Source organism: Myxine glutinosa, chromosome 11, assembly GCF_964187855.1.
Source record: "Myxine glutinosa chromosome 11, kmMyxGlut1.1, whole genome shotgun sequence".
NCBI lineage: Eukaryota > Metazoa > Chordata > Myxini > Myxiniformes > Myxinidae > Myxine > Myxine glutinosa.
This window is the reverse complement of record NC_136271.1, coordinates 20,097,762-20,125,084: the sequence shown is the minus strand read 5'-3', so window position 1 is coordinate 20,125,084 and position 27,323 is coordinate 20,097,762. Positions and strand designations below refer to the sequence as shown.

General features: G+C 47.5%; 1 protein-coding gene and 1 long non-coding RNA gene across 2 annotated transcripts in view; one reads left to right on the top strand and one right to left on the bottom strand.

Moving 5' to 3' along the window:
- Window positions 1-27,323, bottom strand: part of LOC144894242 (uncharacterized) — a 939,403-nt gene that overhangs the window by 741,467 nt on the left and 170,613 nt on the right. The gene's annotated exons all lie outside the window — the stretch shown is intronic.
- Window positions 1,937-27,323, top strand: part of LOC137436088 (CUB and sushi domain-containing protein 3-like) — a 1,358,203-nt gene continuing 1,332,816 nt past the window's right edge. The window contains exon 1 of the mRNA XM_078786463.1: window positions 1,937-2,210. Within this exon, the coding sequence (XP_078642589.1) occupies window positions 1,937-2,210 (274 nt within the window). The remainder of the gene's footprint in view (window positions 2,211-27,323) is intronic.

Below are 27,323 nucleotides of genomic sequence, written 5' to 3'. Positions count from 1 at the left end.
ACAGAGGATCCAAAAGACCCTGAAGAACAAAATGGCCACGAAGACCCAACAGACCCAGAAGACCCAAAACACCCTGAAGACCCATAAGATTATTGAAGACTCAGAGGAACCAAAAGACACTTAACACTCAAAAGCCCCTGAAGACACAAAAGATCCTGAAGACCCCAAATATCCAAAACACCCAAAGACCCAAAACACTCCAAAGACCCAAAATACCCTTAAAGGCCCAGCAGATCCAAAACACCCTGAAGACCCAAAACACTCTGAAGACCCAGAAGACCCAAAATACCCCGAAGACCTAAAACACCCCAAAGACCCCGAAGACACAAAACACCCCAAAGACCCAAAAAGACCCCGAAGACACCAAATACCCTGAAGACCCAAAAGACGCCGAAGATCCAAAACACCCTGAAGACCCAAAATACCCCGAAGACCCAAAACACCCTGAAGACCCAAAAGACCCTTAAATACCCCAAATAACCAAAATACCCCTAAAACCCCTAAAGACCCAGAGGAACCAAAATACACTTCAGACCCAAAAGCCCCTGAAGACCCCAAATACCACGAAGACCCAAAACAACCCAAAATACCCTTAAAGGCCCAGAGGATCTAAAAGACCCTGAAGACCCAAATGGCCCTGAAGACCCAAAACACCATGAAGACCCAAAAGGCCATTAAGACCCAAAAGACACCTAAATGGTCAAAGATGCCTATCCCTCTGAAACGACGTGTGGTGAGGTGCGCAGAACGCTCCGAGTCATGCGAGTTTAACTAAAAATGTAAGTATGTGTGTCTGGGTGTATAGGTGTGTGTGCCCGTGAGTATGAGTGCGCTCGCACGTGAACGTGTGTGTGTGTGTGTGTGTGTGTGTGTGTGTGTGTGTGTGTGTGTGTGTGTGTGTGTGTGTGTGTGTGTGTGTGTGTGTGTGTGTGTGTGTGTGTGTGTGTGATTTGTGATGTATTTGTGGTGTATAGTCTTGGCTGGCAGGATGTCCTACATAGAGGTACGCACACTCACCTCGAAGCTGTCTGGCCTGGGTTCGAATCCCGACCCAGATATAAACTGTCATCCCGCTGTTTCCAGGCAGGATGATTCCTCAATGTGTGTGACGTCCCTCGGATGGACGTTAAACTGGGCGTCACATCTGCCAGCATTGTCTACGTCACGAAGCGATCTGACGTCATAAGAGCAGTGGGAAGCACTGCTCTCTGTGGGAAGACAGTGAGCGGTGGTTCGGAGCACCTTGGTTCTAAACTGAAGACCCGAACGATTGAATGACGTATGCAAAGGAGGCTTGGCCCGCGTGGTTCATTAACTTGGGGCTCGTTGGGCCAGGGAGCGCGCGGTTTGGGGTTCGGGGTCACGGTTACTGTATCACTATCAGTACGAGTAACCCACAGCCACCCTTTTCCTATTAGGATTTTGAAGACCTGTTTAGGAAAGGTTGGGTATTTACGCGGTGACTGAATGCTCGCTGTCGGACACGGCGTCACGTTCAGCCACGTTAAACACGGCTCGGTTCCGCGCACACAGAAACCAATGAACCGAGGCCGACTCGCGCCCCAAACCCCCGTCGATAGGGGGTGATGTCGGGCCGTGCGGGAGGTCGGGCTACGAGACGGGCTGCGAAAGATCGGGGAATCCAAACGGAGCCTTCGTTCGAGTTGGAGTTCGTGGGCAATGCAGATCGACCGCAGCCGCTACCCGGTCGCCGCAGCAGCTCCTTCTGACACGTTGTCGGTTGTCGGGATAAGAAGACACCTTGCCCGTGTAATGGTGGCACCGATCGCGCTCTAATCAGCAGGAACCGCGACTCACGAGGCTTTCCCTGAAGTGCGGGTGGGTTATAGGGCGGGGCACCTGAAAAGGGGAGGAGCCAAAGGCGGAGCAATAGGCGACGAGGAGCGGTCGCCGGCGGAGGGCGCGTGTCTCCGCGATGGTTCTTGCGTCCTGTGCGATGCTCATGGACATTGCAGTCACGGCGTCGCTCTGCGTGCTTCGCGCGTCTGCTCATTCAGGGCTTCACTCTGAACGAGCCGGGGCACCAGGTGGAGCCCGAGCCGAGCTTCACGCGCACCGACGGTCGCACCTCGGGAGGACGACGAAGAGGCGACCATCGCAGACGATGATGGCCCGGAGTGGGAGGCATGACTCTCTGCTTGTCCTCCTGCTCTTCCTCCTGTCCTGGAAGGGTCCGCAGGGCGCGCGAGGTACGGGTGTCCCGATGTCGGTCTCTGGGCTCCGGGGAGCTCCTCGATGAACTCGATCTGTCTCTTTAACTCGATATCCTTTCCCTTGACCTTTAACTCCTTACCGACCTCTCTGGTGCGTCCAGGCTTGTGCCGTCCCAGTCCCACTAATCTCCTTACGATGAAGTTTATCCCTCGACGAGCGATTAACACTCTCAATCCCCGACATGGCAGCAATTTATTTACTTAACGTTGTCCATTAAAGTAGCCTCAATGCAAATCTCGGAAATGATCTTTCTGCAACCTCCAGGTCACCAAAGTGTCGTGAGTTGCACGGGCGCGTAAGGGAGTGCGCTCGCACGTGAACGTGTGTGTGTGTGTGTGTGTGTGAGTGCACTCGCACGTGAACGTGTTTGTGTGTGTGTGAGTGTGTGTGTGTAAGTGCACTCGCACGTGAACGTGTGTTTGTGTGTGTGTGCTCGCACGTGAACGTGTGTGTGTGTGTGTGTGTGAGTGCGCTCGCACATGAACGTGGTTGTGTGTGTGTGTGAGTGCACTCGCACGTGAACGTGTTTGTGTGTGTGTGTGTGTGTGTGTGTGTGTGAGTGCACTCACACGTGAACGTGTTTGTGTGTGTGTGTGTATGAGTGCGCTCGCACGTGAACCTGTTTGTGTGTGTGTGAGTGCACTCGCACGTGAACGTGTTTGTGTGTGTGTGTGTGTGTGTGTGTGTGTGTGTGAGAGAGTGAGTGCGCTCACACATGAACGTGTGTTTGTGTGTGTGTGTATGAGTGTGTCACACGTGAACGTGTGTTTGTGTGTGTGCTCCCATGTGAACGTGTTTGTGTGTGTGTGTGTGTGTGTGTGTGTGTGTGTGTGTGTGTGTGTGTGTGTGTGTGAGAGTGAGTGCGCTCACACATGAACGTGTGTTTGTGTGTGTGTGTATGAGTGTGTCACACGTGAACGTGTGTTTGTGTGTGTGCTCCCATGTGAACGTGTTTGTGTGTGTGCGTGTGTGTGTGTGTGTGTGTATGTGCGCGCTCACACGTGAATGTGTGTTTGTGTGTGTGTGTGTGTGTGTGTGTGTGTGCTCGCATGTGAACGTGTGTTTGTGTGTGTGTGCACTCGCACGTGAACGTGTGTTTGTGTGTGTGTGCTCGCACGTGAACGTGTGAACGTGTGTGTGTGTGTGTGTGTGTGTGTGTGTGTGTGTGTGTGTGTGTGTGTGTGTGTGTGTGTGTGAGTGCGCTCGCACATGAACGTGTGTGTGTGCTTGAGTGTGCTCGCACGTGAATGTGTGTTTGTGTGTGTAGGCTCACACGTGAACATGTGTGTGTTTGCATGAGGGCACTCGCACGTGAACGTGTGTGTGCATGAGTGTGAGTGTGTGTATGAGTGTGCTCGCACGTGAACGTGTGTGTGCGTGTGCGTGAGTTTGAGTGCGCTCGCACGTAAACGTGTGTGCGCGTGAGTGTGTGTATGCTCGCGCATGAACGTGTGTGTGTGTGTGTGTGTGTGTGTGTGTGTGTGTGTGTGTCTGTGTGTGCGCGCTTGAGTTTGCTCACATGTGAACGCACGTGTGTGTATGTGTGTGTGCGCGTGCGTGTGTGTATGCTGTTGGTTTTTATCTCCATATGCGGGTTTCAGAAGGTGAAACGGAGCCTTCCAAGTCTCAAAGTGTCCACCTCTGTTGGTGTGTGTGCAGGCGCATGTGTCAATGTGAGTGAGGATACGTGTGCGCATGTGTGTAAAAAACAAAAAAACACACCATCTGACGCGATTTGGAAAAAGGCCTTTTCATGGCTTTAGAGACAGAAAATCGAGCGCTGTGGGTCTATGCGGTTATGCCCCTTGCACTCTTTCTTTAAACCACTTTGGGCTCGAGCAGGGACCAATCACTCTTTGGGTTTCTTTTTTTCTTCCTCACCTACTGTGCATTGAATTCGATTATCGGCCTCCAGATCCAGTGCACGCATGCCAAAGAACCCAGATTCATGCTCCGTGCTGGCCCTAATAGCTGGAGCCATGTAAATCCACCACTCCATGCATTGTTCGCACCGACCGCAGGCGGCCCATCAGCCACGGTGGAGTGAATGTAACTCGCTCTTATCCGTCCACACTTTCCATGCTCAAGTTCCCACACGATTCGCCCCATTCACTCGAAAATCCCACACGGTGCACCTCTTCACTCCAAAATCTAGAAAAATTTACCCTTGTACTCCAAAAACCCCCTGCACATCAGTCTTCGCTTCAAAATCACGCATAATTCACCTCTTCACTCCATCATCTTACAATTTTCATCCCTTGAACTCCAAAATCAGACATCCTATTCCATGCCAACATCCTGCACAAATCACCTCCTCACTATAACAATCCTGTTCAGCTCATCTCTTCACTCCAAAATCTCACTTTTCACCTCTTAATTCCAAAAAATCTGCAAGTTTCTCCTCTTCACTTATATCCCATACTGTTCCCCCCCCCCCCCCCTCAGTCCAACATTGTGCAGGGTTCACCTCTTCACTCGCAAATCCCAAATAATTCCCAGCTGCACTTCCAAATCCAGTGGGATTCACCTCTTCACTTCAAAATCTCACATGATTCATCCTTTTCACTCAAATCCCACACAATTCCCCTCTTCACTCCATAAAGCAGAATGATTCATCATCGCACTCCAGAAACAACTGACACACCTCACCCCTTCTCTTCAAAATCCCACACAACTCACTTATTCACTCCAAAAATCCTGTGCAGCTCATCTCTTCACTCCAAAATCTCACGATTCTCCTTCTCACTCCAAAATCCAACAAGTTTCACCTCTTCAATCTAAAATCTTTTGGGATTCACCTCCACTCCCAAATCCTGTGAAATTCACTTCCTCCTTAGTCCCATACACTTCACTCTTTCATTCGACGGGGTTCACCTCTTCACTCCTAAATCTCACGGGATTCATCTCCTCGCTCTAAAATCCCAAACAAGTAATCTCCTCTCAAAAATCACACACAATTCGCCTCCAATTGAAAATCTCACGCGATTCACTTTTTCCTTCCAAAATCCCGCATGGTTCACCTCCTCAATCAAAAATGTCACCCGATTCACTCCTTTCACTTAAAAGTCTCGCAAGATTCACCTCGTCATTCCAAAATCCTTCACAATTTTACTTCTTCATCTCAAACTCCTGCACAATCTTTACTTCTTCATTTCTAGACATAACTTGAACTACACGATATCTCAAGAAATTATGGACGTATTCGGACGAAACCTGGTGGACAGGTCGTGTGTGTGACAAGGAAGAATGGATTCAATTTTGGTGAAGATCCGGATCCGGATACGAGAATCCGGATACATTCCGGAACACCGGAACCTCATATGGGGCTCCGATGCGAGGATATGGGGTTGAGGGTGTCTTCCTGTGTAATTTGTCCCAAAATCGTGGTGCTGAGGCGCAGACCTCTTATGCAAAGACCTTCATGTACATTCAGAGGATTCCGATTTGTTGGCGAGGATTTCTATATAAAGACCTGAACGCGAAAGAGTTTGAACGAAGTGCAACCCAAATTTCATACCTAAGTTTAAAGCAACAGGAAAATCCTTGGCAATGAATGGGTGATATCTCCACAGGACATTAGCATGGATCCTCAGTCATAAGAGGCAATTTTTCCTGGTTCTATGTAATTTCAGGAGTTTATATTAACACGAGAGGTAGTTAGATGGATGGATGGATGGACGGCTACAACGCAGCGCGGAAAGTGAAGTTCTTGCTGAATATCTTGAGTGATAAACAGCTGGGTCAATTCACCTTAGTTTTTTTTAGATGGCATCTATTGTCACCTGCTTTTCCTCCTCTTGTACTCTACTAATCTCACACTTGCATTTACTGCATTTGCTATTTCCGCGCATTGTGCTGATCCCACGCCTGACACAATTTCTCATCCAGGATTTGCAGCTTCAGCACTTGTTATTCTCATTCTTAAAGAAGCAATACTCACTCAATATTTGAGGTTTCCGTGCTTTCTGATCCTTCGATTGCCATGCTCGTGCTCGCTGTTTCTACACTAGCCGTTTTCCACTCTGCTCTGTTCGACCCTTATCATTCCTTCCTTCCATTATGGTTCCTGCACTGACCTTTCTCACATTTATCCTTCCCGTTTTTCGTGTTTCATCCAATTTCTGTTTCTGAACTGGCAATCGGCTGCGGATTTGCTCTTACTTTTTTTTTTATTAACCCCTACACTTTTGTATCGCTTTTTTGGTTCCTCGGATGCTTATGCCGTTCACAGACATCAATCCATCAGGATTGGATCATAAGCTTCGGCACCGATATGTGGCGCCCGCACCTCACACGAATCGCACCGCGTCGTCTGTCTCTAGCTCCCTTATTCAACATATCTGCCCAACACGCCCCTTCCATTTCCTGTTATTGTTCACAGTCTCTCACACTGCTTCCCCACACATTGCCATCAGTGGGGAGGAACGAACAACTCACAGGAATAAAGTGCGGTAACCAATGAGAGGGGTAAAATGTTGGACTAAATATTCCGCAAATAGATTCCGCGTGTTATCAATTGCACCATGCTGCCTGAAATCCTTTTTAGTGCTGTCCTCAAGTGCATTTCTTCCGCAACTAGAACGTCACTCGGTAGAGCGCATACCTCCCCCAGGATGAACGGTCTACGTTTTGTATCCCATTGATAGGCCGGATCTGGATTCTGACCTGTATCAAAATCTAATTGGTTTGTTCTTGTTGCCGATCCCAACGCATCCACCAGGTTTCGTCATTATCCATCCATAACTTTTTGAAATACCATGCTTTATAACGTTTTTGGCCCTGTCTATAAATTATGAAGAATCACTTTTTAAAAAACTTCTAGCACCTGCATCCGGATGAAGATCTTCACCAAAATCTAAACATTCCGTCCTTGTCACACACCCAACGACTCCTCCAAATTTCGTCCGAATCCGTCCATTACTTTTTGAGGTATCCTGTTCACAAACAGACAAACAGACAGATTGGGATGAAAAGATAACCTCCATCCACCTTCGGTGGCGGAGGTAATAAGGAAATTAACAATAATTTGTAGGGATGCTCCCTGAGAGTGACGTGATGAGTTTGGACATGATGAACAACACAATGTTATTGATTTCTGTTTCCCCCTTCCCCCCTACTCCTTGTATAACATCTTACTAGTCTTCATGGAGGCCACAGCCCCCAATCACACTTAAAGATGGGACGTGGATTTCACATATACGTGTGTGTGTGTGTGTGTGTGTGTGTGTGTGTGTGTGCGTGTGTGTGTATGTATATATATATATATATATATATATATATATATATATATATATATACATATATATATATATATATATATAATATTATATTATATATTATACAGTCACGTGAAAAAGTAAGTACACCCCATGTAAAGTTTTGACTTTTTAAACATATTTCAACATACAGCTATTTGATCTTCATTTCAACAATATTGATAGATAAAGGTGATATAACAAAACAAATATCATGAAACATTTACATTTTGTAGTCCATTGTATAATTTAAATAAACATAAATGCAAATTTCGCATGTGGAAAAAGTAAGTACACCCCTACATTTATCACTACTTCAAATACCTAAAATTAGAATCAGGTGCACCAGCTGGGGTGCAAATGATTAGAACATCATTGGAGAGGATCTTGGAGGAACCTGTCTTATTTAAACCTCAGACATTTAGTTTGGTTTGCTCTTTGTTGTTCAAGTGTGCGGCGTCACCATGCCTCGATCAAAAGAGCTCTCTGAGGCCTTCAGAAAGAAGGTTATAGATGCCTACGAGTCTGGGAAGGGATTTAAAAAGATCTCCAAACAATTTGAAATCAATCATTCGACTGTCCGGAAGATCATCGACAAGTTGAGAAGAATCCAAACAACTGCCAAATTGTTCAGGCCAGGCCGCCCCAGCAAGTTCAGCCCAAGAGCAGACTGCAAGATGCTGAAAGAAGTCTCTAAGAACCCCAGAATGTCATCACGGGACCTACAGGTAGCTCTTGCCACTGTTGATGTCAAAGTGCATGAGTCTACCATTAGAAAGAGGCTGCACAAATTTGATCTACATGGGAGGTGTGCCAGGAGGAAACCTTTGCTGTCCAGTAAGAACACCAGGCAAGACTAAAGTTTGTCAATGAACACCTCGGCAAAGACCAGCACTTCTGGAACAATGTCTGGACAGATGAGTCAAAGGTAGAGCTATTTGGCCACAGTACCAGAAGACATGTTTGGCGAAAACCAAAGACAGCATTTGACCACAAGAACCTGATAGTAAATGTAAAGCATGGTGGTGGAAATATTATGGTTTGGGGCAGCTTTGCTGCATCAGGGCCAGTGCAGCTCACCATCATAGAATCCACTATGAATTCTTCATTGTACCAGAGGGTGCTTGAGGATAATGTGAGGCCATCTGTCGGAAAGTTGAAGCTCAACCGAAGGTGGACCTTGCAACGTGCCAATGACCCTAAACATACCAGTAAATCCACCAAGGAATGGCTGAAAAGAAAGAAATGGAGGGTTCTGGAATGGCCAAGTCAAAGCCCGGATCTAAATCCCATCGAGATGTTGTGGGAGGATTTGAAACGAGCTGTGCATGCAAGAAACCCCTAAAACATCGCACAGCTGAAAGAATTCTGCATGGAGGAGTGGGCAAAAATTTCTCACAGTCGATGTCAGAGACTGGTAGACAGTTATAAGAAACGTCTACTTGAGGTTGTTTCTGCCAAAGTGGGCAATACCACCTATTAGAGCCAAGGGTGTACTTACTTTTTCCACATGTGAAATTTGTATATATGTTTATTTAAATTATACAATGGACTACAAAATGTAAATGTTTCATGATATTTGTTATATTATATCACCTTTATCTCTCAATATTGTTGAAATGAGGATCAAATAGCTGTATGTTGAAATATGTTGAAAAAGTCTAAAAACTTTACATGGGGTGTACTTACTTTTTCACGTGACTGTATATACATACACACGATGACCATTCCTTTTTTACCGTGATGATGCATATGGTTGCCGAAGCAGTTTCCTTGGCTTTTGGGCATGATCCTGCACAGGTCGCCACTCTGACACAGGTTAATCGAATGACTCATTCATCCCAGCAAGCATTGTATTCATTTTGCCGACCTCAGAAGAATGACAGGCTGAGTCAAGCCACCTGATGTTAATTCAACGGAATGACAGGGGATTGAACTCAGGACCTTGCGATCTCAAGCCAGCTACCTTAACCGTTAAGCCAACATCAGGCTTAAACTGTATAGAAAGAAATAAATAATTCAAGGTTTTATGTTAGCAATAGAGATGGTAAAGTGTATATAAATAAATAATGGTTCCCAAAAACATATCCTGCACAATCCTGCACTAATCTTTCCTCTAATTTTATTTTAAAATTGCCCAAATTTGTAAATGCACTCGTGTGTCGCATGAGTTTTTCCTTCGATCCCAAAATAATTTGACATGCCTTGTGCCCAAGTGTTATTGAATGCATGTGTTCTGAATATGAGAGAAACACGTGCAGTCATTTTCGAGTAGGTGCTTTGAATGGACGGACGGACACAAAATACGCCCCACAGCAGGGCGAAAGCCAAGTTGACCTCGGACGGATGACAGGCTGAGTCAACTCCCCTGGTGTTAATTCAGCGATCGACCGGGATTCAGAACCCAGGATCCAAGGATCCCAAGCCGGCACCCTAACCGCTAAGCCAACACCAGGCCTAAATGTTCTAGGAACGAGATACTCAAAAAGATGAAGACATCCCACTTTATGTTATCTTTATATAAAGCATCAAAGCATCTCTTGACTTCAATGTGCTTACTCAATTTGTACTTCAAACTATGCCAATAAAATTGAAGTTTTCAGATTGTTCCTTCAGCCATATCTTGGTTGCTTCAGTCAGCTCTTCGCCATTGATGAAAAGGCGGGCACGCGGGTTAATAGTCACTAAATGCCAAATGTCAAAACGGTTTAGTTAATATAGTCAGGTTCACTATGCTAACAAATATAATTTCGTTCAAAATTTTGGGAGATGAGCAAACCTGTACATTTCTGGAATCATCAGAGCATGGAGCATCCGAAAATCAATGTTGGCATTTGCACAGACACCTGCATGGCCGCCATTTTGGATTTTTAAAATGGCCGCCATAAAATACATATTTTGCGCTATCTCGGCTTCTAGTCAACCTAGAAACTGAATTAAATATGCGAATCCTATGTTTTCTGGGTCAAGGAATTCAATAAAGGCCTCAAAATAGTGCTCAGGATTATAGAAAAGCAACAAACAAAGGTAATTGAAAACCATTGTCTTTATATTTGTGATATAACTGTATTACATAATACATGATATTGCAAGTCCTTTGAAGTTATTGGTATGGGTTTACAAAGCAAGAAAGCAGCCTTGTTAGTATCAGATTGAACTATAAGTCCTATACACAGGATCTACGAGGTCCATACCGTTCAGGAATATGCTTTTACAGATCTTCATCACTGTCCTGAGTGTCATCTGGAAAGTCCTAAAAGTGAAGCAAGTGTTAGGATTAGAAGTCTAATGATCCCACCAATGGTTTTCTTGACCCAGAAAACATAGGATTAGCATATTTAATTAAGTTTATCGGTTGACTAGAAGCCGAGGTAGCGCAAATTATATATTTTATGGTGGCCATTTTGAAAATTCAAAATGGCGGTCATGCAGGTGTCTACGCAAATGCCAACATTAATTTTTGGATTCCTCATGCTCTGAATATTCCAAAAATGTATAGTTTTGCTAATTTCCAAAAATGTTGAACGAAAAAACATAGTGAACCTGACTAATAGTCACTGGGTGCCAGGTCCAGCCTGTACTGGGGTAATCCAAATGCTCAAATCCACAGTCATGATTGACGGTTTGTGCAACACTGGCCTTGTACACAGGCGCATTGTCTTGAACACGTGTTCGGTCAACATCCCTCAGTGTTTCTCTTTAATGGCTTTCCACAATTTTTTTACATGAGTCTGGCACAATGTTCCCCTGTGGTTGTACTTTTGTGAGACATATAGTCAATTAGCAGGATTCCCTTGGCATCCCAGATAACCAAGGTCATGCTCTTGCCAGCTGAGGGTTGGGTGTGGATTTTCTTGGAGGCGGTAAACTCCTGTACTTCCATCGTGCGGATTCCAATTTGGTTTGGTGAATCACGTTTCATCATCTCTTGCCAGATGAGCGATAACGTCGGCTTGGATCTGCGTTGAACAGTTTGAGAAAAGTTCACAACATCATGTGCAGGTGTTTCGGTCATTTGTGAGTGCTGGGGTTTCAGGGGAACATTTTTGCTGAGGCTTTGGACATGTTCATGGTTCTGAAGATGAAAATGCTGCTTTGAAAATGTATGTGGACAAGTCTGTGGATATTTTGGCAACTGTAATGCAGCGGTCCTTGATTCATGCCTCTACATGGGCAACACCTTCTGGGTCGGTCACATCTACCAGCCATACTGACCTGGGGTCATCTTCGAAGGACTCGGGTTCATGCTTAAAGCCATCCGTCCATTATAATGAGGTTACAACTTCTCAAAACCTGACCACCATGTGTTTATTAATTTATTCAGAGATGCACCTTCTTTGCATATTAGTGTGGTGACACCTCACTGCTAATTGGGAACATCCATAATTGTATGTCATCGCGCAATTCTGCATTGTACTCGAGGAATCAACAAACGATGCCAAACTAATAGCATATGTCAAGCACACAAGTAAGTTTAAACTGAGCAAAATGTGGCTCCAGGGGGCAAACAAATACCCCATCCTGGAACTTTCTGAATAACTCTCATGGGGTTGTGCATCTCTTTTTATAGTTGCTGTGTATTTGCATAATCTATTTTATCTTTTGAGGTTTGCAACTCAGATCTGAAGCTCATTTAAATTATCAAAATTAATTCGTGGAGCAGATGTAAGGGGTTTGAGAAATGTAAGCATGTAAAGTCAAAGTGAACTAATTACACCGCAAGATAAATTATAAAGTCAAATTGCAGTTTTTTTGTTTTTTACTTTTACAATCAAAAGTGTATACTGTGAAATGTAATGATGCCCATAAGTTTTCTTTTGGCGTCTTGACAAAGTTATCATCTTACCCTGGTTACCTTTTGTCATTCATTCCTCTCTAATTCACCCAGGTCACACACACACTTATCCAGCAAACCATACCTTGATCATCATCATCATCATCATCATCATCATCATCATCATCATCATCATCATCATCATCATCATCATCATCATCATCATCATCATCATCATCATGATGTTTCAAGCCCGATGTGGAGCGTTCGTATTGCCGCAGCAGCTGCTACGCTACAATCCTGCTCGGGTCGCTTATTTGACTCTTTTTTTGGAGTTTGGCTGGGGTGCAAGCGATAACTTGCCTACTCTTCGCGAAAAACAGTGGGATCTTCAACGTCCATCATCTAATACCGGCAGATGAGACGCCTGTTTAACATCTATTCGAGGCACGGCACACATATTGATGAATCACATTCCCTATCGCTGTGAAACACCATGATGACAGTTTAAAGCTGGGCCAGGATTCAAACCAGGCAAGACAGCTTAGAGGAGAGTGTGTGTACATTAGGCCATATTTTGTTACTGTACCACCATACCCAGTCGTACCCAACTGCTCCTGGACTCTGTGTCCTTTCCTCCTGACAAGGTGGAAAAGTTTCTGTCAACCCTCGACTCTGCTTCTGCAACTGGACCTGACAGCATCAGCCCACGAGTCCTAAAATCCTGTTCTTTCGCTCTTTCACTCCCTCTCTCTGTTCTCTTCACCCTCTCTTTTGCTCAAGGTCATCTGCCATCTGCTTGGAAATCAGCCAACATCACCGCTTTGCACAAAAAATGTGCAAAAACAGATCCTAGCAACTACAGACCAATCAGCCTTCTCCCAATTATCAGCAAAGTCATGGAATCCATCATTGCTTCGGATATGAAATCTTTCCTCTTCTCCAATGGCTTGATCTCTGATCATCAATTTGGTTTCAGACCAGGTCACTCTACTCTGGACATGCTGCTTCTGCTGTCTCAACAATGGATGGAGGTCCTCAATGCCAAACAGGAAATTAGAGCCGTCTCCCTTGACATATCACGTGCCTTCGATACGGTCTGGCACCCCGCTCTGCTCACCAAACTCTCCTCCTTTGGTATCCATGGAAATCTCCATGCATGGCTGGCGGACTTCCTCTCTAGTCGTAGTCAACGTGTGGCCCTGAATGGGTTTCTCTAATCTCCTCTCCCTGTTCAGGCTGGAGTTCCCCAAGGCAGTGTTCTGGGCCCTGTGCTTTTTCTGGTCTTCATCAATGATCTCTCTGACTCTCTTGAAAATCCTCTCTATCTCTTTGCTGATGACTCCACACTCTGCCGCTCCATTCCTCATCCCTCAGATCAGCAGTCTGCAGCCTCCTCACTCTCTGCAGACCTGGACAAAATCACAGACTGGTCAAACAAGTGGAACGTGTCTTTCAATCCTGACAAATCTCACACTCTTATGATGTCTCTCCGAAAAGACCGACTGGACAACCCTCCCATCCACTTTCTGAATAATCCTCTCCAAGAAGTTCTGTCACTCAAGCTTTTGGGTCTCATTATCTGCCATGATCTTCCCTGGAAAAACCACATTTCAAATCTGGCCTCCAAAGCCAGTCGCGGACTGGGCATCCTCCGTCGTGCGAAGTCCTTCCTTGGCACACCTGAGCTCCTCACCACATACAAGGCTTTCATCCGCAGCTCAATGGAATACTGCTCTCCCCTCTGGGCTGGTGCTCCTGCCTCACACCTAGCTCGTCTTCACGCTGTTGAAAGCAAAGCGTTCAGAATCATTGGAATCTCCCGCGATGAAGCTATCTCCGAGGGCCTTTCACTTACTCACCGCAGGCAGATTGGTGGTCTTTCTGTCTTCCACCGACTCCTCTCCGGCCTTGCTCCCCCAGCTCTCTCTGGGCTCTGTCCCCCAAATATTCCTACAGGTCGCACAAGATCTGCCCGCAACCCTCTTATGGTTAAACTGCCAAAATCAAGACTCTCTGCTCAACTTCACTCCTTCATTCTTCTTTTCTCCCACCTCTGGAACAAACTCCCTCACTCTCTTCAATCCCACTCCTCCCTCCAGGTCTTTAAAACAGCTGTTCACCACCATCTCTTATCTTCCCCCATCCAAAACCTTGATCTTTTCTACCCCCGCTAATTTCACCCCAAATCCACTTTTTTGAAATACCAACTTCTTTCCTGGAAGTCCTTGGTGTCCTTGTGTTTTGTACTTCTCCCACCCTCCCCCACCCCCCTTCCCACGCCTCCTCCCCCCAAGCCCTCTCCCTCCCACACATCTCCCGATGTCCCTGCTCTCAAATGTTGTGTTTGTGTGCTTCCTCTTTTCTGTCCATCTTGTCTACCGCTCCCCTTTTTATATATTTTGTTTGTCTGTTTGATTTGTTTGTGTGATAAATGTTAGCTCTTTCCCGAGCCTCGATTCTGTATACAAAAAAAAAAAAAAAATGTTTTTTTTGCTAGCCTCATACCTTTTACCATTCCAAAATCGAAACTAACGATTCACCTCCACCTTTTTATCCTAATATTTTCCTGACTGAGGAATCGCCTTCCTGAATTTGTCCAATCAAATCTTATTCACGATCTTTTTGATACTCACTGCTTCTCCTCTTGTCTGCCTGCACTTTTTTCACATTTTCTCTGTCAGTTTTTCATATCTGCTCACATGTCCTCTGCTTACTTACCCCCCTTTGTTCCCTTGTTCTCATGTTCATACTTCATGACTTATGATGGTTCCTGGCTGTTTGTTCCTTGTGCATTTCTCTCCCTTACCATTTGGCCCCTTTACAGTGCAGGCCTCTCATCCCTCTATCACCAGCCTTTACCTGTGGATTAAAAAAAAAGACCAAAAGGATCAGACAATGCAGCAAAACCCAAGTATAATGTTTGAACAAAAATACACTCCAATTGAGGACACAATATTGCTACATTATTACCACTAGCAATGGTACCCGCCCTACAGGCGGGGCTTCAATTGGGAGGTCCAAATAAAAAGGCAAGATATCAGAAATTGAAGGCTTTTTTATTTTAAACGATTTATATAAACATCCGTTAAATCATATCCCAGGCAAATCGTCCAAATCTAAACAGTATTTGTAGAATTTAAATAAAAGCTACATCACTGTTCATGTCAGTAAATATTATTCCATCGTGTTTGGAAAAACTTGAAAATTGGAAAAATTGGAAAATTGGGAAAACAATATAGTGTGGCGGGCACAAGGGACAATAATTCCGCGCACCAGTGGGTGGCGCGAGCGTCCAGGCGGGGAATGAAAGCGCATGCCCCGCCTTTCGACCGATCGGCCACGCCCGGGGACAAGGCGTGGCCTCGGGACATATATGCGGGCTCTAAGTTCGAGCCCGCCCAGTGCTGAAGTGCGAGCTCTTAATAAAGACTCTTTGTTTGTACCAACGCGTTGTGGCCTACCTCTCTGGCAATCGAGTCATGTGTGCACAGCACCACACTGGTGATCCCGATTGGTTCAGCCATTGCTGACCCCCGAACGTGCCATGGCTACCAATGCCGTCAAACTCCCCGAGTTTTGGGAAGCGCAAGCCGACGTCTGGTTTGTGCAGGCCGAAGCTCAATTTCAGCTCCGAGGCATCACGACGGACGAGACCCGGTACTACCACGTGGTCGCTGCCCTCGGGCCCGGCACTGCCGCCCGAGTCGTGTCCATCCTTCGGCGCCCGCCGGGCGACAACAAGTACGAGGCGCTCAAACGTCTTCTCCTCGCCACGTTCGGGCTCACGGAGATCGAATGGGCTGACCGCCTCCTGGACCTTCCCGCCCTCGGCGACACACGACCATCCGTCCGGATGGATTTCATGCTGTCGCTGCTTGGAGACCAGCGCCCGGATTTCTTGTTCCGCGCACTTTTCCTCCGCCAGCTACCTGCACAGGTGTGCCTCGCGCTGGCCGGTTCCAAACTAACGAAACCCCGCACCCTGGCTGGAGAGGCCGACAAGTATTTTGCGGCCTGCAACACGCGGTCGGTGTACGGTGCTGCCGTAGTGGCTCCCGGTGCGGAGGCTCCAGCGCCCCCTGCTTCCCTCGTGGCCGCTGCTACGCCCCGCCCACTACCGCCGCCACCACCACCACCGCCGCCACCACCACCGCCGCCGACACGGCCGCCGCGGGGGCCACCGCCACAAACCTGGTGCTACTACCATGCCAGGTTCGGCCGCAAGGCTAAAACGTGCCGCCCGCCGTGTTCTTTTGACAGGTCGGGAAACGACCGATGCTCACGCGGCCATGAGCGTCGGCCATTCTGGCAGCCTCCTGTTCATCACGGACACCTTGTCCGGGCGCCATTTTCTTTGCGACACAGGAGCGCAGGTGAGCGTCCTCCCCGCCTCCACGTCCGACAAGCAAGCCGCGGGCCGGGGCCCCGCTTTGCTTGCCGCCAACGGTACACCCATCCGCACATTCGGGAAGCGTTGCCTCTCACTGCGGTTCGGAGGGCAGCGCTTTCAATGGTCGTTCGTGACCGCCAGCGTGCCAATGGCCCTGCTGGGCGCGGACTTCCTATGTGCGCATGGGCTGTTGGTCGACGTGAAGCGCAGACGTCTCGTCCAGGCCGAAACCTTCAGCTTGCTCGCTTGTTCGCTGAGCGGCACGTTGAGCGGCTCACTGAGCAGCTCACCGAGCGGCTTGCCAAGCGGCTTGCTGGAAGGTTCCGTCCCGGCGAGTTTAGTTTGCACGCTTCTGGCAGCGGACGACTTTACCTGCCTCCTAGCCAGTTTCCTGGCCCTCACGTGGCCCACCTTCTCAGCGGTGGCCGTTAAACACGGGGTGGAGCACCATATACCCACGGTCGGGCCGCCGGTCTATGCCCGGGCACGCCGACTCGAACCCACGAAGCTCGCTGTGGCGAAAGCAGAGTTCGCCACGCTGGAGCGGCTGGAGATCGTACGGCGCTCCAACAGCGCTTGGGCTTCTCCTCTGCACATTGTGCCGAAGCCCGGCGGGGGATGGCGGCCGTGCGGGCACTACCGCCGGCTCAATGATGCCACCACCCCCGACCGCTACCCGGTCCCGCATATCCAGGACTTTTCCGCCCGGTTGGCAAACAGTTTTCCAAGGTGGACCTCATCCGGGGCTACCACCAGGTCCCCGTACAACCGGGCGATGTCCCGAAGACGGCCGTCATCACCCCTTTCGGCCTCTTCGAGTTCCTGCGAATGCCTTTTGGGTTGAAGAATGCGGCCCAGGTGTTCCAACGGCTTATGGACAGCGTCTTGCGTGACTTACCTTTCCTCTTTGTCTACCTGGACGACATCCTAGTCGCGAGCGTGTCCCGGGAGGAGCACCTGCTCCACCTCCGCACGCTTTTCGAACGCCTGGGCCAGCATGGCCTAATCATCAACCCCGCCAAGTGCCGTTTCGGCGTCGCCACCATCGACTTCTTGGGGCACCGCATCACCGGGCACGGGGCCGTCCCTTTACCGGCCAAGGTGGAGGCGGTCAGGGATTTCCCGCGACCCCACACGATCAAGGGCTCCAGGAGTTCCTGGGCATGATAAGTTTTTACCACCGCTTCGTGCCCCACGTCGCCCAGCTCCTCCGCCTCCTGCACGAGGCCCTCCGGGGCAAGCCGGGCAAAGGTGACATCGCCTGGTCAGAGCCGATGGCCGCGGCGTTTGTGGGCGCAAAGCTGGCCCTGGCCAACGCCACCATGCTGGCGCACCCGGCGCCCGATGCGCTAATCACCCTCACCACCGACGCGTCGGACTACGCGGTGGCCGTGGTGCACGAGCAGTGGGTGTGTGGTGCTTGGCAACCGCTGGCGTTTTTTAGCCGGCAGCTTCGCCCGCACGAACGCCGCTACAGCACCTTCGACCGCGAGCTGCTCGGGCTCCACCTGGCGGTCCAACACTTACGCCATCTGCTGGAGGGCCGCCCGTTCACGGCTTTCGTCAACCACAAGCCCCTTGTGTTCGCGATGGCCAAGGTCGCCGAGCCATGGTCGGCACGGCAGCAGCGTCACCTCTCTGCCATGTCCGAGTATACGACGGACATCCGTCACATGGCGGGTAAAGACGTGGCGGATTGCCTTTCCCGGTCCGTCGCGCACGCGGTCCACCTCGGGATCGACTATGCCCGGATGGTGGAGGACCAGACCGCCGACCCCGGCGTCCAGGCCTTGCGGACCGCCATCACGGGCCTCCGCGTCACTGAGGTGCCATTCGACGCTGCGGGCGCGGCCCTCCTGTGCGACGTCTCCCTCGGCCGGCCTCGCCCCATCATGCCCGCTGGCTGGCAGCGTCCAGTGTTCGATGCCATCCACGGCCTGTCCCACCCCGGCACGAAGGCCTCCCAGAAAATCGTCGCGGCGAAGTTCGTCTGGCATGGCCTCAGGAAGGACGTCCGCAACTGGGCCAGGATGTGCCTCGCGTGCCAGCACGCAAAGGTCCACCGCCACACCCAGGCCCCGTTGGCCCCGTTTGCGGTGCCTGAACGTTGGTTCGACCACGTGCACGTCGACTTGGTGGGACCTCTGCCCCCCTCGCGGGGGTTCACCCACCTCCTTACCATGGTGGACCGCACCACACGGTGGCCGGAGGCCGTCCCATTGGCAGCGACGTCTGCGGCTGATGTGGCGCAAGCCTTCATCGCCACTTGGGTTGCCCGGTTCGGTTCCCCCTCAGACATCTCATCCGACCGCGGCCCCCAGTTCACCTCGGAGCTCTGGGCTGTGGTGGCGCAAGGGCTCGGCGTAAAACTACACCGCACCACGGCCTACCACCCACAGGCCATTGGCCTGTGCGAGCACTTTCATCGCTCGATGAAGGCCGCGCTCCGGGCCAGCCTCCGTGACGGCAGCTGGGCCGACAGGCTCCCCTGGGTCCTGCTGGGCCTCAGGACGGCGCCCAAGGACGACCTGCGTGCGTCCTCGGCGGAGCTGGTCTTTGGGCAACCACTGCGGGTACCGGGCGAATTTATCCCCGGCTCCACGGCTCCTTGGTCCGCGGCGCAACAGCGCTCCGCCCTTCAGGAGACCGCCCGGAGGTTCGCCCCGGTGCCGACGGCACACCACTGTTGCCCGTCTTCCCACGTCGCCCCGGAGCTTCGCACGGCGGAGTACGTCTTCGTCTGGCACGACGCCCACCGGGCACCGCTACGGCCCCCGTACGACGGGCCCTTCCGTGTGCTGGAGACCGGGACAAATATTTCACCATCGACATCGGCGGTGCCCCGGATCGCATCTCCGTGGACCGCCTCAAGCCGGCCCACCTCGATCTGGACCACCCTCCGCAAGCAGCTCTGCCTCCGCGTCGAGGCCGCCCCCCGGCGGTCGGACCCCCGGCACCCCCCAGCCCCGCCGTCCCGCTGCCCCCCAGCCCTGCACGCATCGCCAGGGGGCGTTTCGGCCGGGTCATCCGGCTTCCCCGCAAACTCACCCTTCAGGTGCGAGGGAATTCTGGGGGAGCGCGTGTGGCGGGCACAAGAGACCATAATTCCGTGCACCAGTGGGTGGCGCGAGCGTCCAGGCAGGGAACGAAAGCGCATGCCCCGCCTTTCGACCGATCGGCCACGCCCGGGGACAAGGCGTGGCCTCGGGACATATATGCGGGCTCTAAGCTCGAGCCCGCCCAGTGCTGAAGTGCGAGCTCTTAATAAAGACTTTGTTTGTACCAACGCGTTGTGGCCTACCTCTCTGGCAATCGAGTCGTGTGTGCACAGCACCACAATAGCCTATTTTACTCCCAGGGGTCCCAGGATTACCCACCCAAAATATCGTTGCGATCGGTTCAGCCGTTTTTGCGGTACCTGGGAACATACAGACAGACAGATGGACATTTGGTGAATTATAGTAGGATTTGCAGAATATTACCAAACACAGAAAAAGTATGGATTGTGAGATAAAATATTGTGATAAAGTCAAACAAGCGCACAGTAATATTGTGTCCTCATTTGCCATGCATGCATTATAAGTAGAATTTACAATGAAAAACATCACCTCAAACATCAAAGGTACATTATACATACAGGAAGGCTCATTGATGTTGGGTACAAGGGATAATGGATGATAGGAGTGAAGTTTTTAAAAGGAATTTCTTGGGGTAGTTCGAAAGAAAAATCATGATTGTGTACCACGAAAAAGATGAAATGCTAAAAGTGAATCTACTGCCACCAAGTCCTCGATCTTTACGTCCAGGTAATGATTTGATCAACCATCGTGAAATTTCCACTGCTTTTTAATCGTGTGCCACGACTTGAGGATGCTTAAAAGGTCGCATCAAAATATTACGGAGGATGCAGTAAGTAAAGGAACGAAATGACAACGATAACAACAACAGCAAAAACAACTAAATATCTGCGATCTCTGGGGGTAGGCTTACGCTTGGTGATCACCCGCAACTTACCGTTGGCATTCGATCCAATGGTGGCATATTTTGTTCGAACCACCATATGACCTTCAAAATTTTGGGATAGAGTGTAAATTAAGAAAATGTCTCCACACCTACAATCTATCCATTAAAGTCAATACCATGAACATCACAGGAAAATTATTCAAAGTTATGATCAAAAATGTGTTTTTTGTTTATTAGGTCACAATCTGAAACAAGCGTTACGCCTAGGTCTCCCGTCGGTGAAGTGATTTGAGTTGACAAAGTGGAAGACACAAGGCGGCCATCTTGGATTTTGACGTGGCGACCCAATTTTCAATAGCGTTCTTCCTTATGCCTCGATACACCCACACACTGGATTAGAAGTTAGTAGTTCTTTTATTTTTCAAGATATTCCGCTCACAAGGTTCAGACATTTACTTTTCAAGATATCGCGCTCACAAGGTTTAGATATGGTGACAGCCATCTTGGATTTTGACGTGGCGACCTAATTTTGAATAGGGTTCTTCCATATGCCTAGTTGCACCCACACACCAAATTAGAATTCGGTCCTTCGCTTACGCATGCATGCACGCACGGACGGACGCACACACGGACGGAGGGGAAAACCATAGTCCCCCTTTCGCCCCGCGGTGCGACAGTATGGCAAGGACACTAAACAAATATCAGGTGCACAACTTCAGTGCAGGTACACTATTATGATGCAATAACATATTGGAAGGCCAAGTGGTCTTTGAGATTCTGCATTGGCAAAATTGAGCGATGACAAAAAACGCGTTCTTTTTTTCAGACCGCTATTTGATCCTGACGGTGTTATTTTTTACACCGCCATTTGACCTTGACCCCCTCATATGGTGTAAATAAAGGGCAAATACATCTTGCTCTAGGCTATCCAAAGAGGATATCTTACTCTAGGCTTGCTCTAGGCTTGCAATTTTCTTCTGATCGGACAAACCTGAGACGAGTTACGGTTAAAAATGTTAAAATGTATATAATTGGGTCATGACCCTAAAATTAGGTCAAAGTCAAAAAATTATGTTAACCACCCATACTTTTTATTGCCATTACTGATGCAAAATTCCATTCCGAAAGTCGCAGCTGGACCTGAGATACAGCTCAGACATTGGCAAGAAAAATCGAGAAAACCTAAATGGTGTTTTAGTAGTTCTATTGGTATAAGAAAATCTGTGGTACCACTAAAATTGGGGGGTACTAATTGAAGACACAAACCCTACAACAGCAATAAGTCTGTTTTGAGATCCTTCAGGAGGAAGCTTAATAATTAAGGTTTCCAATGCAGTGTGGATGGAAGCCGATTGTTCGTGCTGAGCCTTTGTTGTTATTATTATTATTATTATTATTATTATTACACTATATTTTGTGACGATTTTCTGAGAACACTACACTGATAAATGTAAAACTTCACCGGGTTGTTATGAAGCACGACATGTCGTGCATTAGCTCCACCAAAGCTCCGCAAGCAAAGCCATCATGGATTTTTGAATATTCTGCAAAGATAATCTTTAGCATCATTGAACCGATTAATCAAAAACTTCACATCAAATCAGTGATGATGAACTGAGGCATACATCATTGATGGACTGAGGTGCTTTCATTTTGAGAAGTTGGTCTGTGAAAGTAAGATGGCCGTCACTGAACATTCTCTGGTCACTCAACCTTGGACATACTTGTGCTCCTCCTCAGCAATGGTTGGAGACCTTTGTCGAAGGTGTATAGAGATTGAATGTCCACACACACCAAGAACAAGTTTTGAAGATTTATTATCTGGAGAAGATTCACTTGATTATACGAGGAATACAACAAAGTTTAACAGTACCCTATGCCGGCATATACGACCACAAACTCAACACAACGTCTCAGTCGTCTCAAGCAAAACTTCTGCCCGATTCAGTTGAATTAAGTTAGTTTATAGTGTTCTGAGACAAAGGAAATTCTCCTGTGCCTTGAGGAGTCAGACTGAAGTATGAGGGGTCAGATGAGGGGTCAGGGATTTGAGGCAAGTAGGCACCTATAAGCACCGGTGAAGCATCTGTTGTTAATTCAACACAAACCATTTGAGATAAGCAGTTGAAGATGAAAGAAGTGCACATATGGTGTTTTTGTAGTGTCGAGCCATGGAGAAGACTCTTGTCTGGTTTTGTCTGGCAAAACAGCTTCGTTTGCCTTTTCCATATTTCTTCCTTCCAAGATTACACTGGACAACAAAGATTTTGCTACTGGGGTAGAAACATATGTTCTAGACTAAATTGAGTATGCTAATTCTGAATCTGAATTCAGAATTTTCTCAGCATGTCAGGATTTTGAGTTATAGGTATGGTCCAATGACAGTAGCTTGCCCTGGTGGGTGATTTTGAGTGATCATAAATTATTATTTTTTGTATTTTTTGTTTCAATTATAGCAATACAACTGTTGTATAATATTATTTCTCATAAAAAGAGCTTTAGAATGCACTTTAAGTTCTTAAAAATGGAAGAAAACTGACCAAGCTATGAATTTTTAAGTAACATTTTCCATGCGGCATTACAAATTTGCGTGCCGCTTCCATGCTAAGAGGAGTTAATAACTTGATACTAAAATGTTTAAATGCAATGTATATATTTTAAGAATGCATCAAGTTTGGAATTCATATTATGATAATAGTATCTATATATTTTCAGGTTATAACCTAATATATTTTTCTGTTTATTTTAGGTTAGGCATATGTTACTACAAGCATCACATATGCTGTGTGAATCACCCTGATAACTCTTGTTATATCTGTGGGAAATACACTCCAAGTAGCCAACGCAAGAACCTTACCAAGAAGTTGAAAGCTGCTTCCAAGTATTATTTGGAATATAAAGTTGGAGACCAAGACAAGAGCTGGGCACCTCATGTTTGCTGCACCATGTGTAACTCAGGGCCGACGCAGTGGTTGAGTGGCAAAAGGAAGGGAATGCCTTTTGCTGTGCAATGATATGGCGTGATATGACCAACTCTGACTGCTACTTTTGTATGACAAATATTGCTGGTTTCTCAACGAAAAGCAAGTCAAAATTGTATATCCAGATTGTAAGATTGCTCTGAAGCCGCCGTTCCCTTATGACTTGGATTCTCCCGTGCTAGTTCACCAGAAGCTGCTGCAGATAAAAGCGATGACAACTCTGACGATTGCTTTGGGTGATGTGGATGAACTGTACGAACCTGACTGAAGAAAAGAAGCCACACTTGCTAAATCAAGAAGAATTAAACGATCTGGTGAGAGATCTTTCATTGTCAAAGGAGAAGGCTGAAGTGTTGGGCTCCAGACTATAGCAATGGAATCTCCTAGACCTAGAGGAAGGAAACAAAATTTCCCACTTCCGTGATTGCCACACAAACTTAGCTGCCTTTTGTAAGATAGAAAATGATGTATTTTCTGTGATGATGTTGGTGGCCTAATGCATGAGCTAGGAAACAGGACCATCAGTGGAAATCCGCTATTGTTCCTAAATAGCAACAACAAATAACTTTTATTAATTCTGAGAATTAAATCCAGTGATAAAACAAATTTGAAACAACATTCCAGCGATAGCTCGCCTACTCTTGAGAGAAAGACATTTTGTGAACAATTGGAAGTCCATTCAGACTTCCACACCTTCAATCTCAAAACAAGAGACCATATCCCTGAACTTACAGTATATTGGGCATTCGCCACAGTTTGGCATTCTGCTTTGCTTGCAGAAGTTTGGCATTCTGCTTTGCTCTCTGCTATGGGCTGGTGCTCTCTGCCTGCGGCATAGAAGGCCGCCTTCATTCCTGGATGTCTGACTTCCTCCACTCCTGCAGTCAACATGTTACCATCAATAGAAGCCTCTCCTCCCCTCTCCCAGTGGAGGCTGGAGTAACGGCAGTGCTTTGGGCCCAGTTTTGTTCTTCATCTAAATAAAGGACCTCTCCATTGCTTTGGAAAACCCTCTTTTCCTTTTTGCAGAAGACTCCACAATGTGTGGTACAGTATCCCACCCTTCTGCTAGTCATCCAGCAGCTGCATATCTCTTTGTTGATCTGGAAATGATTAGCCACTTGTCTGATAATGGAACATGACCATCAATCCTGGAAAATCCCACGGTCTTATCCTATCACTTCAGAATGATTGTTAAATGAACTCACATATCTATTTCCTTTGTGATCCACTGGAAGAGGTAGTCTTTTGAACTCATAGGCCTGACCATCAATCATGACCTTTCCTGGGCTGACCGCATGACAAAACCGGCCTCCAGAGCCAGCTGTAGATTGGGCATCCTCTGTCACCCAAGTCTTTCCTTTGAAAATCAGACCCACTCACAATTTACAAGGTCTTTGTCCATATCCCAGTTGAGTTCTGCTCTCTGCTATGGGCTGGTGCTCCAGCATCAGATCTGTCTCTCATGGATTGTGTTAAATCGAAAGCTCTCAAAATGATTGAAATCTTCAACCCATAGTGGAGTCCATAACACTAGGTCTGTTTCTCTGACAATGCAGGCAGGTCATTGGTCTCTGTTTTCTACCTTATATTCTCCAACATAGCTCCCTCTTCTCCCTCAGTCCTTCGACCCTCCCCAGCAGCTCCAGGATGCATGCGTTCTTCTCGTAGCCACATCCTGGTTAAATTCTCAAAATCCAGGTTGACTGCACATCTCAACTCTTTTACCTCTCACTGCCTTCCACAGGCTGTTCTGTCCCATTCTTGTACTATCCTGGGCTTCAAGCAGGCAGTGCATTGCCATCTCATGTCTCATCACCCTTATCAATCAAGCAGAAGGTTGTTGGCCAATGGAGGCATTTGCTATTTATCTGTAGCTGGAGTGAATGCTGTTGAGAACAGAGACATTAATTTACCTGCCTTCTGATGGCATTTCCTCCATCAAGGGTTCCACTACCCTCCTCCAGGAGCTCCTCCACCGGAAGCCATTGGCACTTCCTGGAGGGTGCCGAGTTTTTCAGCTGCTGCTCAGCTCACAGCATTGATGACATTAGTTAGGCTATAAAGCACATACCAGGGTGGACCATCGCAAGCTTGTCATCTTCCACTTGAAGCTCCATGTATGTGGTGATTAGCTCCATATTTACAGAGCTGAATAGGCTAAAACTGATGGGTATATATTGGTAATTGGATAAACTGATGCATATATATTATACAATATAAAGATTATGATTTCACCACTTGTGACCTTATTTTTTGACTATTTGACATGAATCCTTTTTAAGGAACTGAGACACAATTACCCATTTTGACAAGAAAAACAGCTTTTTTAGGATTATAATTTTGCTGGTTTAAACAATCCTACATTTGAGGGTGTCTCATGGATCCTTTCAACTTTTGGCATTACTGCTTGGGAGTCTTGATATTTGCCAACAATGATTATTATTATTATTATTATTATTATTATTATTATTATTACTAGTGAAATACCCGTGCGTAGCACGGGTGGGAGGCCAGAAGCAAACAGGCAATGCAGATACGGCGAATGCTAAAGCATGAAACCAATAAATTCCACATTCCTGTAGCACCCTCAGTTGCACGTCAGACATGGACAGCAAGTTCGTGAAGGACTTCCATGAAAAGCGTACCCGTTCTCAAACAAACGTGTACGTATACATGTAGAAACATCGATCGTGGGTCCATGGCGAAACTGCATATGGCGATCCGCGAAGTTCACGCTTAGAAAGTAGAAACCATCACGGCATGTCGTCATTCACTTGAACTCGATATCTCTTTTTTCATTTCAAACAACATAACTCCAATCACAAATTAATCACAAAATAAACTTTTAACAACATTGTTAATGTTTCCTTCATTGTAAAAACTACCAAGTCAACAGTTAAAAGGATTTTGAGCCGATAGGTGTTACGGCCTTGGCAAGATCGATGGAGACAGCGATCTGTTAGTGTATACACCGCCCAAATAGCGAGGTGGAATTCTCTCATGTAGAGATTAAACTCACGTCGTTTAAACTTTGGCCGAGGTCATTATTTACTTTTAATGATGTTTATATACGAATCAAAAATATGATAATTGGTTTTGGGTCGTCCTTTCTGCATATCTCGGAGGGGGGGGGGGGGTGGGGGTTGACTCAGCCTGTCATCCTTCCAAGGTCGGCAAATTGAGTACCAGTTCACTGGTAATTCCCTGTGTGTCGCAAGGGGTGACTAACAGGGTTGGCGGCAGGAAGGGCATCCGGCCATAAAACATTGCTTCAAAAAGGGGCCATGGTGCCCAAAAAAGGCCAACCCTTGCTCTGCGGGGAAAAATGGCCTCTAAAGGTGGTTCTTCTTTCTTTCTTTCTGCATATCTCATGGGATTGTGTGTTGGAGAGATGACCGTGATGGCGGAGAGGGGGTTAGCATTCTCTCAAGCAGGGATTCAACCCATGTCCTTATAAAAGGTCTTTGTCCGAGGTCACCAAGTCCAATCAGTGCAGCCGATTGGTGCAGCTGTGCAGCGATAGGTGTAGCAGTTTGTGTGGCACCCAGGAAAATAACGTTATGCAGGAGTCCAAACCTGAAAATGCTGGAGGCCAAAGCTGAAATTGGAAAAACAATATGCCCTATTTTACTCCAGGAGATCCCAGGATTACCCACCCAAAATATTGTTGAGATCGGTTCAGCCGTTTTTGCGGTACCTTCGAACGGACGAACAGACAG